The 17051-nt window shown below is 30.5% G+C and overlaps 2 protein-coding genes across 3 annotated transcripts; both read left to right on the top strand.

The window, feature by feature from the left end:
* The first annotated feature begins 5161 nt into the window (after nt 1-5161).
* On the top strand, nt 5162-7804 carry LOC137808173 (uncharacterized). Its single transcript, XM_068609149.1, has 3 exons — nt 5162-5900; nt 6545-7461; nt 7554-7804. The coding sequence occupies exons 1-3, from the start codon at nt 5390-5392 to the stop codon at nt 7674-7676; spliced, it is 1551 nt and encodes a 516-aa protein (XP_068465250.1). The 5' UTR covers nt 5162-5389; the 3' UTR covers nt 7677-7804.
* A 2016-nt stretch (nt 7805-9820) lies between these two features.
* Nucleotides 9821-15699, top strand: EYA (eyes absent-like protein). 2 transcript variants are annotated; one of them, XM_068609153.2, is made up of 6 exons: nt 9821-9963; nt 10424-10705; nt 10792-10959; nt 14575-14668; nt 14749-14937; nt 15122-15699. In XM_068609153.2, the coding sequence occupies exons 2-6, from the start codon at nt 10472-10474 to the stop codon at nt 15379-15381; spliced, it is 945 nt and encodes a 314-aa protein (XP_068465254.2). In that variant the 5' UTR covers nt 9821-9963; nt 10424-10471; the 3' UTR covers nt 15382-15699. The 2 variants fall into 2 exon arrangements, with proteins under 2 accessions (XP_068465254.2, XP_068465255.2); XM_068609154.2 differs by having other exon boundaries at nt 9912-10097.
* The last annotated feature ends 1352 nt before the right edge of the window (nt 15700-17051 follow it).

Genomic DNA, 17051 nt, shown 5'->3' on the forward strand with positions numbered 1-17051 from the left:
CTATATTTGACAATTATTGCTAATATTTTCTAGATAGTGACTATAAAGCAATGTGTAATACTTGACATTGTACTGCAATTACACACATTTAAAAAGTAAAAATTAAATTATTTTATAAGAAAATCACAAACTTTATATTATGAATTGTACGTTCTTGTTCTTAAATAAATTGTATTTTGGATTGTACTTTTAACAATTTGTATTATGGATTGTATGTTCCAAACTATAAACCAATTAATGATTTACATTCCAGATTGTGTAATTTGGTAGGTCTCTAAATTTCACAATTTGGAACTGAAACTCAAGAACAAAAAACAACGAAACTCACTAAATACTGAAGCACCACCAGCCACCAACCACCACTACTAAGTATTGACCTTATGGGAGTCTAAGTTCAAGAGGGGGGCGAATTGGACTTAGACTAATTTTCACAAAGATCAAAATATTCAATAATGACAGAAAAACAATTGGTTGTTTTATGAAATAGCTAGTTGAAATTTCCTTAACATAATACTTCCATAAGAAAATCAATAGATTGTTTATAGAAACAACCGATTAATAATTTCTCTTAAGAAAATTCAAAGTCAAAAGTATCTTTTTACACAAAGACAACCAAGAAGAATTCTTGAACACTACAAGAACTAAGAACACACCCTGTAAAACCCTATTACAACAGTGTTATACTTCAAGAAACACTATCTTATAAAAATACAACAATCTTACAAAACAAAAATGATAAGAAATAAAAACACCTTTCTGCAAATTCATAAGACTAAAAAAAAGACCTCCAAACAACAACCCACTTTGATGAATCATTTACCTCAAGCAAGTGATGAAAGTGAAAGCACCAAAAACTCTCAAAGACTCAAAATTTCTCCAAAAACCAATTCACTCAGAATTCTCTCAAGCTTTGAAAACAATATGTATGTGTGTAGTGAAGAGAAATTCAAATTAGAAACTAAGCCTCCATTTTATAGATTTAAAACAAAGATTGATTTCAAAACAATTTTGAAAACGGTTAAGGAAACAACAAGTTGAAAAAGGAAATAACAGGATGATTTTTCAAAAAACACTTAGTCAAATTTAAAATAGATTTTGAATAGTTGAAACTGAAAATGGAAACAAATCTAACTCAAAACAGTTTTAGAGATAAACTCCATCAGAGAAATTTTTTTAATAGATTGTTTCTTCGAATAATCAATTGAAAAAAATGTACTTTTCAGGTAAGAAGAATTTTAACCAATTGAAAGCAGTTTCAATCAATTAAAAAAAGTTGCAGTGCTTTAGGAAACAAAATTTTAACTCGTTAACAACATTTTTAATTGATTGAAAAAAAAATTAGTTAAGTAAAAACCGTTTAACTCTTTTGTAAAGGTTTTGTGCTTGGAAGCTTTATCATATGCTTGAGATAGAAGATAAATCAAAACACAAACACTAGACTAAGATACCTAAACTCTCATGAGTCACCAAGTATTCTCTTTAAGACTTATGACTTCATCAAACATCTTTAGTTGAGATATCCAACACTAAGCACAATCATTAACTGGAAATGACCAACAACCACCATCACTAAACACAATCACTAGGAATGACCAACAATCACCACCATAATACTAACATTTCTCACACTAACACACCCATTTAAATAAGGATGTATGTGAAATTTTAAAAATTATAGGGATGTAGGTTGAAAACATCAGCGAGTAAGAAAAAAAAAACCTTTGGCTTGACTATCCATAACTCCTTAACCATCAATAGTGTATTTATTAACTTTATTCTAGTTATCATATTGCAAAATTAAATAATTTTAGATTAATAAATAAAAATCAATTTTAAAAATAAAAAATAATTAGTTACTAAATTAGATACTATTTTATAGATTAAAAAAATATTAATATTTAAAGTATTTTTTAAATTTATAAACTATTTTCTAAATTGGTATCTACTTAGTATCTAATTAGCTACCAAGTTTTTAGATATTTATTTTAGAATTTAAAATAGTTAGTAACTAAAACCTAGGTAGCTAATTAAATAACAAATTAAAAATTAATTTATAAATTTTATTAATAATAAAAACTACTTTAAATATTCATAATATTTTAGTCTCTAAAATAATATTTAATTTAGTTAATGTAATGTGATTAATTATTTTTTATTTATAAATTTTTTATTTATTTTTTATTTAATGATTTTTTTAAGTGTATATATTTATAGTATTGTAACTTTTAGATATATCTAAGCTTTGTTTTGAATATTATCACAATTAGTTTCTATTAAAGTGATATAGAAGTAGTTATAATATATTTATATGTATATATAGATATTTTAATAGTAATATTAGAGGTATAAGCAGATTAATTAATTTATAAACTCGTCCAAAATACACTAGGAATGCATGATGATTATATAAGCTCATTGTATTTATTTGGTATGATAAAATTAAGGGTTAGAATACGAACCAATTTATTCATCCCTAAAAAACACAAGATAGATTTAACAGCTCGTAAAGAAGTACAAACTAAAGTACAGTTCTATTCGTCCCACCACTACATAATTTTTTAAATTATTCGTTATTGTTTATAAATTTTTGTGTGTTAAATATACAAAAATATTTTCACTTTTTATTTTATCAATACCATATTAATGTATGATGGTTAAAAAACATATTTGGTCATGGCGTAATATACGATACAGACGCTAACAATCTTTATTTGTTTGATTCACTGTTCTAGCCGCAATATTTTTTTTTTTTTCTTGTTATTATTCCGTCGATTTCCCTTGAAATCAACGCTAATTATATTTTTTAATAAGCCAATTTATTTTATTGTTCTTTAAAATAATGTTATATTTTGCATAATGTTTATATTTATTAATAATACATAAAGAAGTAAATAATTACAATGAATATTATCGTCAAGGATGTGAACTAATTACACAATGTAAAATGAAACAGAGATGGGAGTGTGAATGCAAGAAATTGCATCTAAGAGAATGATGATATTTTAATACCCCATACAATAAAATATATACACTCCACACACTAATAAATTATTATTTTAATTATATTTATTTTATTTTTTAATTTAAAATATTATTATATTATTATACTTATCTGTTAGATGTGTGAGGTTTACTGTGTGGTGTCAAAGTAAACTTTTTCTAAGAGAATTTTTACACATAATACTTTTCAAAGGTGGAAAAATAGAAAATGGAAAGAATGAGGAGAGTGAATAAAGAAAGGAAAAGAAAGCGAAGTATTACTTGAAGAGAAAGAAACATCTTTATCAATCTTTGTTCCAGAAGCTCAGGTGTTCCAAATAACCTAATTGTGTTTTAGTAAATAAAAATCTCAATAGTGTTCAATATTCCTTGCACCTTCTTTTTATCATCAAATTATATTAAAAAAAGCAGAAAAATATGTCAAACTATTCGAAAGTATGAATAATTTATTATTAAAGTTATGCACATGTCAATTTTTTAACTTTATACATCATAACAAAATTATTAAATAAAAAAATAATTAGTTATTATATTAAATGAATTATATATTAATTTTTTAAAAAATATTTTTTTTATGTTTTAGTGAGTTTTTTTAATCTGAAAACTGAATCAAAACGCAAAGGGAAAATAAAGAGAGAAAGAGTTATAGTTTCTTACCGAGAAAAGTGATGAAGAGGTTGGGAGCTGAGAGCAAAAGCACAAAAAAAACGCCATATGTCCTAACCCTAATTGAATAGCATGGTGTAAGTTGAAATTGAATGTGGCTTAACCGTTTTCATAATCAAAACAAGATTTGATATTTATTTTTGTGTCAAGTTTATGTAGATATTATGTTATCTTTTATCTTTTGTGACCCACACTTTACTAAAATGCATTTTCCTTGTAGTATCAAGGCAACTAAGAGATTTTAAGATAATGATGGAAACAACTTTCAACAATTTCAATCATGTTTTGGTTGCTTGGGTTACTTTGAAGATATTAAAAAAATAAGATTTTTAAAAAAAATAATTTTGAACATTGTTAAAAAAAAATCAAAATTTTAGACAATTAAGACATACTTAATCGATTTTATCTTTGACTTGTTATTATCTCATACTGTTATTAAATATCATGAATATTTAAAAAAGGTGTTTTAATAGAAAATTTCGTAATCTTAAAGAACTTAACTTAATATATTTAAATTGACCTTGGATTTAAATTTATTCATTTTTAAATGCTTTGTTTGGATAAATTAATTCAAATTTATTGAACTTTATTTTTTATAAAATATTTCAAATGTAAAAAAATGTAAAAAGATATTTTCCAAAAATATAAAAAAAAATATGTTAATATTAAAAAATATTTAATAATAAAAAATATTCAAAGATGTTTTTGAGTTGACTTTAGTCAATGCAGTTTTTCAGTCAGAGTTAATTACTAATATTTTTTTAACTCACATCAACAAGAGTTTTTCATTGACATCGACCAATATTAATTTTTTACATCTATTACAATTATTTATGTTCTAATCTGTCAATGTTACTTTATTGAGGTAATTTTTTTAGCCAATATTTTATTGATATTAGCTGAAAACTTTTCTTGATCTTGACAAAAAAGTATTTCTTATAAGTTAGAAAAAAAAAACCTTTTAATTGAGAAATTGTGACTAACATAAAAGGAAAATAATCTTGAACTATTTTAATAGAAAAATAATCTCAAAATATTGATGAAAAAAAAAATCTGTATTGATAAAAAAAAAATCTTACTTACAATATGTTTAACATTTACCAAAACATTTCGTTAATGTTTACTGCTAAAACTTTGATTAATGTTGTTAGAAAATTACATAACACTACATTGAAAAACAGCCTTTTACATATAAGTAAAAAATTAATCATAATTATTTTAGTTTTAAAGAAACCTTACTAACAAGATAAAAAATTATATTGAAGAAACGACGATTCGATTTCAACTAGAGTGAGAACAAACCTACATCACTCAAGTTGAGATCAAATCCATAATACCTAATTAAGATTCAACTAAAAGGAAAAATACATAAGAAATGAAGAATTAAAAATTGTAGTTTTAAATAGATTATGAAATTCTATAATTTTAACTAACTGAATTATATAATTTTAATTTTTTATTAAATTTCTTATACGAAAACGTATTTTTATTATTCAAGGGAAATGTTTTTGTAAGAATCAATTACTTCAGAAAAATTCTCTATGGAGAGAAGTGAGATTGATTATCAATTCTCTAAGGAAAGTATTTATTTTCTATTTTTCTCCGAAGCCTGTCTGAGCCTGCAAGAATTGTCTGTGTCTAAACCAGAATAAAATAATAGCGAAATCCTGAAAGCACAAAGCAACACTATAATTGAAGCCTCTCTTCCATCATACCAATAACCATGGCCACGATGCTTCAGAGTGAAAAAGACCCTCCACAACCACCTTCACGTGGCTTTCTCGACACAGTTGAAGAAATCACCACAATATATAGGTCACTGCCACCTCGACCTTCCATTGAAGAGGTGGAAGCTGCCACGTCCACTGTGGATACCCTCAACAACGAGGAACAAACCAAACTCCACGAAATCTCTACCCAACAACCTCCTCACGATGTCCCTGAAGACCTCTTCTCTGTCCTGCAGCAACTGAAGAAGACCATGGTACTTTTCCACACCCACCAACACAGGAGAGAGGCTCTTCAACTTCTTGAGCTCGAAAAGATGTTTCAAACCTTCGGTGATCTCATTCAGAGGGCTTCTGAATTGGTCTCTGGAGATACCCAGAAGCAAAAGCTTCCCACTTTACCTGAAGAACTCGTTGTGATCACTGACCCAAGTGAAACAGTGGTGAAGGAAGAGGAAGAATCACAGAAGAATCATTTCCAAGTGATACAGCCTTCCTTGTCTAAAGGTTAGTATTATGGGAAATAACCCAATTTCATATTTACTTGTTACTTTTGTTTCAGTGATCATGTTCTTTCATCTAATTATTACGAATCATTATATCTTGTCACTTCCTTTTCTGTTTTACATTCACTTTACAAATAAAAAATATCTTGTTTTATTATAATATAATATTTTATTAAGATGGAAGTAATTTGGTACAGTAATGTCAAAATAACTTTTTCCAATTATTATGCATGGATTATGGTTAAAATTTGAAACATCTTTTTGTTTTTCTCTCTGATGTAAAGGAAAGAAAAACAAACTATACTTAGCGTTTGCATGGTGTATGCAAAAAATGGTTTTGTTTTACTTTTGGACCAAACTTTTTGTTTTACTGTAGTTGGTTCATAGTTGCTTCATTACTTTGAGAACTTATCAATTAATTAGTTCGCTAGGCTACTTGTAAATTTCGGTCACAGTCATGGTTTGTTGCGATCCTTGATATTGCGAGAATTTATATGCAAGTATTGCTGGTGTGCATTGCAGTCACAGAGACCCTAAAAACCTTTATGTTGCAGCTGAATTGTAGTCGTGGACTGTTTTTCAAAACCTTGACTTGCTATAGTGTTTTTCCTTTTACTGATTTTACTTTTTATTTTACTTTTGTAGGGAATGGAAGTATTGAGAAATTCAGTCTAATGAAAGTTGCTACTATTATTGAAAGTTATGCTGGTAGTGGAGCTACAACCCTTGAACTTAGAGGGAAGTTGGTGGATCAGATGGAATGGTTGCCAGTGTCAATTGGGAAATTATCTGATGTCACTGAAATGGACCTATCTGAAAACAAAATCATGGCTCTTCCTACAACCATTGTGGGTCTCAAGGCCTTAACAAAGCTTGATCTTCACTCAAACCAACTTATAAACCTTCCCCATTCATTTGGTGAATTGATAAACCTTGTTGATCTTGACCTCCACGCCAACAGATTGAAATCACTTCCTGTCACTTTCGGAAACTTGACAAACCTCATTGATCTAGACTTGAGCTCAAATGGGTTCACAAATTTACCAGAGACAATTGGGAATTTGAACAGCTTGAAGAGATTGAATGTTGAGACCAACGAGCTTGAGGAACTGCCTCACACAATTGGAAATTGCTCATTTCTATCTGCGCTCAGGTTAGATTTCAATCAGCTCAAGGGCCTACCTGAGGCAATTGGGAAGCTTGAATGGTTGGAGATTCTCACTTTCAAGTATAATAGAGTTAAGAGGCTGCCTTCCACAGTGGGTAATCTCTGGAATTTGAAGGAACTTGATATTAGCTTTAATGAACTCGAATTTGTACCAGAGAATCTGTGTTTTGCAACTAATTTGAAGAAATTAAACTTGGGAAAGAACTTTGCGGACCTAAGAGCCTTGCCAACATCAATTGGAAATCTTGAAATGCTTGAGGAGTTAGATATAAGTGATAATCAAATAAAATCTTTACCAGAGTCTTTCAGGTTCTTGTCCAAGTTAAGAGTTTTTCGAGCTGATGATACCCCCCTTGAGGTGCCACCCAGAGAATTGGTCAAGTTGGATGCTCAGGTAAACCTTTTGAGGCGCACTGTAACTTTCACTTGTTCCTATCTCGTCACCTTCTCTATTTACTTAACGCTTTTCGCATTGTTGTTCACCAGGAAGTTGTGCACTATATGGCTGATTTTGTCACCAAAAGGGACACAAAACTTGTGCCATCAAAGAAGAAAAAGAAGGGCTTTTGGTTCTGGTTTCGCTCCCTATTTTGTTCTAAACTTGAATGATGATCAGAAAAAATCTATGCTAATTAATGTTTCTTGTGGTTGTATTTTATCTGTTGATTGTATATGATTGAAACACCTTGTTTTTTCCTAATAAAAAGTAATCTACAATCTTTTATTTGGCTTGTAAACTTTGTTTATAATTTTGATTTTCTGCAAATATTGTGTATACTAACAGTTTTTTTAACTGAAATAAAAGATATGACAATTCCATTGCTTTTTTTACATGTCTGTTGTCTGTGGTGAGTTAGATTTCTAAGTCACAGGGTAGATTCACGTCTATCTGCAGCAGCTGCAAATAAAATCCACCCATTGGAAACTGGTGTAAGCACGTCTTATTTTCAACGCTTTGAATTTGATGAGAAAATATAGATAAGAATTAATAGCGTAAACCTTTTTCTTTCTCTAAAACTAAAGAATGTGTCAAATCAGAAGCCGGTCATAAATCATAATCCTTAATCCAATCTCATGTGGTTGTGCATACTACACATGAACTTCTTTGGTCTGCATATGACTATTTCTTTTCTTCAAATTTTAATATAATAATCTATTGCTAGCTTCAACAACAGCTACATGAAGAAATGTTTATTGTTAATACCATGGGCTTAAACTCTGGTATTAATTTCAATTGTAAAAATTTGAAGAAAAGTCTTCACTTTGGGCTGCTATAAAATAAATAACCTGATTAAGCTATTTCTAATTTAAGAATTATTTTATTTCATGTGAATTTTGTTGTGTCAAATTATTAGATATGCCTTAAATTTACAAAATTAACATAGTCTATAACAGTTAATTTCACTGAAAACAATGCATGGATGATGTAATTCATTTTTAAGCATCTTGTCTTTTGGCTTAATGTTTCTATTGACAATTTTTAGTGTGTTCCATTAATTTATTGTATTTACTATATGATTTTATGTTTATTTTTTAAATTAGGTAGCTATAAACAGTATCTTTTTCGTCTTCTAACACGTCTTCTAAATTAAGTCAAAATTTTCCTCACTAAATAATTAATAGTGCCATAACATATTTATAAATCATCATGAAACTAATATTCTGCCAATTAAATTAAGTTTTCACCTTTTAAAAAAGAAAAAATCTTAATTTTTAAGGATAATTTTATTAATTTTTTTAAAAAAGAAACATTGAAATTAAGCCTAATAGTAAATGTTAATATTTGAAGGTGTAAAATTTAGGTTGAAGTGTTAAGTTACTTTAGGAATTACTTTTGGATTAATGAATGAATTTGATGAAGTCGAAAATGGAAGGAGAGGAAAGAAAAAAATAGTAAAAAATAATGTTGTTTTAATTGAAAGAAAAATAATAAAAAATAAAGAAAAATGATGATGTAATAGAATAATCAATGGTTCACACATTTTTGTGATGGATGATATAAAGAAACAACATATATGAAAGTAAGTGTTTGAGAGCTTACTTGTGGATGTTTTCATACACCATATACAAAATTGTGTGATCCACTATACACACCAAATGAAACTGTTAAAGCTCCTATGTATGTACAACCCATAAACTCTACACATTTCTTCCTATCTCATGGGAGCTAATAGAAAATCTTATCCTTAGATAAACTGAACTAGCAAAGATAATGATAATTGATATCATTTGGGAGAGTTCAATCATTCCATGTAAGATAGAATTCAAAGGACTAGAACACTAAATAATTGTAACCAAAATTGATTGTGGATTATTGGTTGCATTTTCAAGAATGATTACAAGATGAAGGAGAATATTAAATAAAAAATACAAAGAGATTGATGATTTGAAAAAAAGGACTTTGTTCAAAATAGTACTTTATTACTTAAGTTTCAATTAAATAATGATATATATACTATTATTTATTAACGAAGAACTAATTTATTAAGAGAGTTTAAATTTAAAGACTTATTTATATGAATTTTTTATTTAATGAAGTATCAATTGCTCATGACTTATCAAGAGAGTTTAAATTCTAAAAGACATTTATATGAAAATTTTATTTAATAACCTCTCAACCATCACCAATTTGAGTATTTAATATTTGTTCCGTCATTTTGGTTCCTTTTGTTTTTACGATTTTAGTTCCCAAATCTTCTAAAATATGTAATTTTAGTTTACTATACTGGACCCGAGATATGGGCTGATCATTTGGGCCTGTGTGGAAGTTCAAAAAAGTAAAGGAAAAAGTTCGTAGTTGTGCTAGATTCTTGAACTTGATGGTTTCATTCAGTTTAACATCGCAACTTCATGGTCCTCCTCCTCGTACCTATACCCTCTGCAATCTTAACCTAAAGTAAACAACCTTCTTTGTTGCCACCTATTTCTCTCCATTCACATATTTTTTATACCTGTTTTTGTTGTTTGCTTATAAAAATTTGCTAGCTGATTCCAATCTTACCGATCGTGTCTATTCTAATTAATAATATAGTATGTTCATCCTAGTAATTTTGACTTCTGAATTCATCACAAATTCGCATTATCTCTCTATTTTTGTTATTTTTTAAACTTTCGTTCATTTTAAACCTATTCAATTAATTTCAAATGTGGTTACTTAAGTTTGTTCAACAACTGAATGAGTGTGAGCAAGGTTGAATTTATTTTTATTTGTTCTAAATCCTGATATTCTGAGTGGTAATTCATTTAATTACTGATGCATTTCAATCTTCCGTGTTGAAGATGATCTCAACATGCGGTGATAAAAGTGTTAAGTAACTTGCTGCAATGAATACTTAAAAATTGAACTTTTGCTGCAGTGCGCTGTGACTGTGACGGTGAGGTGAGTTCGTTGAGCACACGTAACAATGGCTGATGCAGCTGGCATGCCTGAGCCAGAGACACCGGAAAGTGTCCCTCCAAGGTTGGATGTCTATGTTTGGGACATGGATGAGACGCTTGTACTACTCAACTCCTTGCTGAAATCATCATATGCAGAGGCTTTTAACGGTCTGAAGGATGCGCAGAAGGGAGTTGAAATGGGGAGGATGTGGGAAAATCTCATTTTACAAATATGTGATGATTATTTCTTCTATGAACAAGTAAAATTTGGGTTATATGTTGAAATTTCCATGGATCGTTTTGCTTGTGGAATGTCATTGATTGATTTGGGGTTTCTATGCTGCAGATTGAAAATTACAATAAGCCATTTCTTGATGCTCTGGCCCAATATGATGATGGGAGGGACTTATCTGATTATGACTTCAACCAAGATGAATTAGGTTCCCCTCATGATGATGCCAACAAAAAAAAACTTGCATATAGGCATCGAGTCATTGCCCAAAAGTACATACAGGTTAAACTTCTGGAGCATTATTATTTCTGTATTTAACTTTTGAAACTCAGTACTATTGTACGGAATTTTGTGTTATAATATTGTTGCATATTTAGTGATGCTTCTTGAAGTTAATGTATATTATTGATGATAATGTATATTATTGATTATGTATGTATCTATGACAATATTTTCCTTTGTATTTTCAGTTATCATTTTCTTCATGATGAAATGGTTCAGTTATGAAGCCATAGCTTTGTTTTGATTTTATGTTCCTTGTCTATAAATAATAGTTTCCACAACACATTATAAATTACTTATAAGATTAAAGAGAGATTGATTGAGTTCTCTTTTTATACGTGTATGTTATAGTTTTCTGTTGTCTATAAATGCATAATTGTAATGAGTTTTTGAACCTTATGAAACTTGTCTCAAAGTGCATACATGTTAAAATACATGTTAAAATAAAAGTTATAAAACAGTTTGTGGAGCAATTTTGCTAGTCTTACATTTAACATAAAAGGTTTTGATAGGCCATTGGCTTGTGGTAAAGGAGGAGGGTAAACAGGAGGGGGCCAATGGTAGCACGGGCCTGATGTTTATGAGAGGAAAAAGAAAAATAACAGTAAGGGTAAAGAAATTGAAAATTCAGTTAGCAGATAGGAAAAAGGTTCATTAGCGAATTGTGATGGGTAGCTTGTGGTGGGGGAAGGAGGAGATTCCGGAATCGGGATTAGTTGGAGGAAGGGAGGGAGAGAGAAGGGTTGGACAGAAGATAGTTTAAGGTCTTGTTGTGTCTGTTTGGTAGGTGGGTTGGGTATGCTATATAGGTTCTGTTCGGATGAACTTCTCTATGAACATATATAAGAGAAGAAAACAAGAAGGTAAAATAAATTGAGTTTTTCTTTTAAGTTAAATCAACTTATAAACTTTAACCTTTTTACTAGATCTCTCTCTAATTTCTCTAAAGTTTGAAATGATAAGTTAATTTTAGTTTATAGTAGAAACTCAATTCATTTTACCTTCATATTTTCTTCTAAGTGCTTATAGAAAAAACTTATTCAAAGTGATAGTGACAATGACATGTCCTTTCTTTTTGTTGAGTATTCTGTTTATCAGAGGATTTTTACTCATCTGTAAAGAGCTTTGCTCCCTAATTTCTGAATTACTATTATTCAGTATATCTTGTTTCTATCAGTTTTTGAGTTAGATATTTTCTGATTTTTGTGATGATTATTCTGAAAGTCAGTTGTAAAACTTTCATCTGACTTGCTCTTTTATCATTACTTATTTATCGCCGGATTTTGGATTGTATGTGTACCTATTACTTTCCCAATATTCCATAGTTTGTGTTTTAGATATAGAATAGATTGGCCATTGATAATTAACCCTGTTTCCATAAATTTGTGTCTATGATGACATATTTATGTATTGTTGTAGTCCCAATCTCACATTTTATGTTGGAAAATTATATCCTGGCAACTGGGCACCACTTGACAACCCGTGAGAGACAATTTTTTTAATATGCAAAGTTCATGGTAATGTATTGTGAGTGGAAAGAAAATACCACAATAATTTTTTTTTCATTTAAAATATTATAGTTGTAAAGTGGTTTTAGTTGTCAATATATCAGGACATGTGAAAACAAAAAATACACAAGAGAGGGTTAAATTGTGTATTTAACTCTTTCGAAAATTTTCGCAAATCAACATTTGATCACAACATTTAGACGAAGTTTTGATTTGACAGATGCAATGTCAAATAGATTCTGTAAGAATAGTGTCTTATGATGATCATCATATGCAACTTCAAGTTGACAAACGTACTTTCAAAATCTTTCTAAAACTCGTTTAAGTAAAACCCTCCTTCTTTGATTAGTTTAAGATAAATAACATGCTTTTAAAAAGATAAGAGTTGAAAGAGATCACAAGGTATTTTTATACTAGTTCGTTTGAAAATCTAAACTACGTCCAGTTCTTGATCAACATTATCAAGTTCTACTGGCAAGCTAATGCTACAAGATACAAGGTGAGTATTCTTTGGACCCCACCCGTCCTAGCTAAACACGAAGTATTATTTGGACTGCTGCCACTCTTGGCTAAGAACAAATATTCTTTGGAACACAACCACTTTTGGCTAAATCAAGTATTTTGTAGGACACAACCACTCCTGGCTAAGACCGAGTATTCTTTTGAAACACAGTCACTCCTAGTTAAACATTTGAGTATTCTTTGGACACACAACCACTCCTGGTTAAACATCATTGAGTATTCTTTGGACCTAGTCACTCTTGACCAAATACTTTGTTTACACAAAGGTATGATCTAAACAATCACATATTTGTTAACTAAAAGAGGATAACATCCTAAGATGAACACAAGATGATAAACACTCTTTTATATTTTTAAATGAATATAATAGAGTTCTTGATCACAAACTGAAAACTTAAGGATTGTTAAAGATTACAAGAGCTTTGTTATCGTTCTTGTTATAAGAGTTTTGTCAATGTTGTCAACCTTTCTTCAAAGAAGTCTTCTTTATAGAGATGTTGAGAAGAAAAGAGTCGTTGCTAATCCTTTAAGAGTCGTTGTGAGATCTTGCGCATATCCATGTCAAACTCTTAGATGAATTAAATGCTCTTCATGCAACATGAAATGCATATAATTTCTCTATGCTACTTTTTGATGCACAACATGAATTATTAGGCTTAGGTCAAGTGGCTTCTTCCCAAACTTGAGTGAAGCATAGAGTCTGACGCGGCTGATTGCCTTTGCACAACTGATATTTCGCCTTTTCAGGAAATTCGTTTGCGTGAAGTAGCTTTAGGTGCATTCTTTACGAGATATTTTATGTAGACTCTTTAATGTGAGTAAGACAAAGAGACTACATTCTCTGCAAGCATAGAATAAGACATGTATTATGTATGCTATAGACTATGTGTACTTATTGTCTGTCCAAGCAAAAACTTGTCAAACGAAGTATATAGGCAAAATGTTGTGCATCTATTTGGCCAGACAAAACTATATAAGCAAGAAGCTTATGTGTCTGTTGGCCAAATGAAACACTTGCATTTGTCGAGACTTGATGCTTATAAAATCATATTTTATATTTTGTTGTTAAACACATCAAAATCAAATATAGGGTTTGTTGAACTTTGCGCTCCTTTTTATCTTCTATTAAAAATAGTAAAATGTCAAATAATAAGATGTAGCAAGCTGAGTGCTTCATCTTTAAAAACTTGTGGATTAATATTGAAGACAAACGACAAGGCTACACAACTATAGGCACCTGCGTACTGCAACTTTTTTGTTAATAAATATTTACATTCCTATGCTAGCAGATCAATAGTTGTAAAATGTAATAGAAACAGGCTTTCAAGTTTCAACAAATCAATGCTCATAATGTAAAACTGGGTTATTGTTTAGAAACAACTTAATGAGTTTTTAGTTTATCGGTGAGAGATGCTGCTTTTTTTTTCTAGTGACTGAAGCTTTGTAGACATCATGAAATGAGAATCTGAGTTAGAGACATGAAGTTGGAGTGTTACCAAATAAGTTGTTGCTTACTTTATTTGTTAGCTTTTCCATTGGTAGCTTAACATAAGGATAAACTTAACCTTTTCTTGTTTGGTTTCAGGGTTTACAGAATATTTTAGATCAAGAGACAATAAAACACTGGGATGAATTGTATGATAAAACTGATGAATACACTGATAGGTGGCTTTCATCAGGTATGTTTTGATGCTTCAATGATATTATCTTTTGTTCACAACCTGTATTACTTATATCTTTCATGTTTAATATATTGTAGCACAAACCTTTTTGAAGGAGTGTTCGGGTGAAGATGAAGATGCAGTTTCTTCAATTGCTTCTTCTAATACCAGCTATAACTCAACTAATGTAAAGCATGTTAATGTTTTAGTGACCTCTGGATCGTTAATTCCCTCACTTGTGAAATGCCTGCTCTTTCGTCTGGACAGCTTGATAAGCCATGGAAATGGTGAGTAATTTATCTCTTCTGGCTACTGTGAACTCACATAATTTGATTTTTTCATGCCATCTTTCCCAAAACTCAAAGCTAACAATCATGTTATAATGAACATTTTTGAAAGCCTAAACTAATAGTCATTTCAGTAACCAGAGTTTAATCCTGATCCATGTTAATTATGTATGTTGCATTTCAGTTTATAGCTCATGGGAAGTGGGGAAAATTCAATGTTTCCGATGGATCAAGGAGCGTTTCAACCGTCCTAATGTTCGCTTTTGTGTATTTGGAGATGGATGGGAAGAGTGTGAAGCTGCAGAAATCATGAGATGGCCATTTGTTAAGATTGATCCACGGCCAGGAAAACTTCACAGGTTCCCTGGTCTTACTTTGACAACAGTTAGCCACTACTTTTCTGTGGTGTATGGAAGGCCAAACAATGAGGATGAAGATTGTTGATTCAAGATGTTTATCTCATCTCATCTACATTTTCCTGCTATTCATGTCTGTACCAATAATGTAAAATGAATGCAGCAGCATAACCGGCAATTGTGTTACCAAGTGTATGCATTACTTCCGGGAGATGGCTATCAATCTCAGGTGCCAATTGCGTTGCGTTTGAAGAAATTAGATAGAGCTATTTTTCTGATATGCGTTATGAGATGATAACTTCAGGATGTAGAAATGAATGTAGATCATTCAACAGCCACCAGTTCTAATGTACATAAGATGTCGTTTCTACGCTTATTTGGCAGTAAAGAAAGGCAAATTTGAAAACGCGCATGACTAACCACCACTAATCACACATGCACTGCATTTGCTTTACAAAACAATTACTTCGAAAGGCCTAAAGTTTACTGGATTTTAGGCTCATTTGAACTTCGGAATTTCGCACAATAATGTACATTCATAGCAAATCAATCACAAACAGTTCTCATCATTTTAAGTTAAATTTTTTCTTTCCAGTATCCTATAAATTCAACCCACAGCCTCTTGTACTCTGGAGAGGATAATCTAGAACGTTAATATACTTTTCGGAATAATCTTTCTGAAATGAAAGATGTTGGTGGATTCTTTTGAGGGGAAAGGAAGCCACTTCTAAGTTTTGTTCCAAGATGCATTGCAGATGAATTGTTGACATCAATATTTATGTGCTTATGGCTGGTGCTTCGTAAAGTGCTAGCTTGTTCTTCATTTACAAGTTTAGATAATAAAGTTTGACATCACATTCACAGAGCTGTATCTGATGTGGAATGGCCGTCAACTAAAACTATAGGATAAATATCCTGATGTGATTTCTGAGGATTGACCAAAAGATTATAAAGATTTTTTGAGGTCTTTGTCAAGTTTGAATTAAGCTTGCCAAATTAATCTGAAGCTGCATGGCTGGTGTTAAGTCCAATTTTCCCCCCAGCACGCCTGTTTTCATATTAATTAAACAACTTGTCTTCTTGCCAGATAAGACCAAAAATGGTATTGGTATGGTATTCCTTCGGATTTGACATGCACTGTATATTGTTCTGGCATTTGAGATATACACAAAATCTATCCTTTGTTGTCCTTTACTTTGCTTGAGACCATGAATTGGTTCGAATTAAGGATAAGATCATTCGATAATCGAGGTACATATGGCTCGGGCTATTAGTCCAAATGAATACTTTGTCCACTTAATCATCTACTAATGGAAGACAAATCACCTCGGATTTATTTGGCCCTGCTCAATTGGAGGACGGACGCACTTTCATTATCAATTTTGGCTTGGTACGGTGACACGGACACCTTTCTTTCATAACTTTATACAATAGTATTTTTTTTTTCTGCATACCACTGGTTACTACAGAATAATTCTCTTCTTCTTTAAGTATTTACCCTCAATAATATCTAAGGATTTGTATTTTGTTTCCCTTCTTTTAGTCATACTCTACTTTAGCATTAAATAAGTGAAAAAAACTGTTCCCATTAATCACTGCTCTTTTGAATGTGGAGCTGTTCTCAATGTTTCTCCTAGAAAATTATATTAGAAAACATTTTATAGGAATGCCAATGTTGCTAATTCTCAAATTGCAAAACTTGATATTGCTTTTCTTTGAAGAAAAATTAAGATTTTAGACTTATCATTAGTGTAGGGT

Source organism: Phaseolus vulgaris, chromosome 3 (assembly GCF_051622355.1).
Source record: "Phaseolus vulgaris cultivar YP4 chromosome 3, ASM5162235v1, whole genome shotgun sequence".
NCBI lineage: Eukaryota > Viridiplantae > Streptophyta > Magnoliopsida > Fabales > Fabaceae > Phaseolus > Phaseolus vulgaris.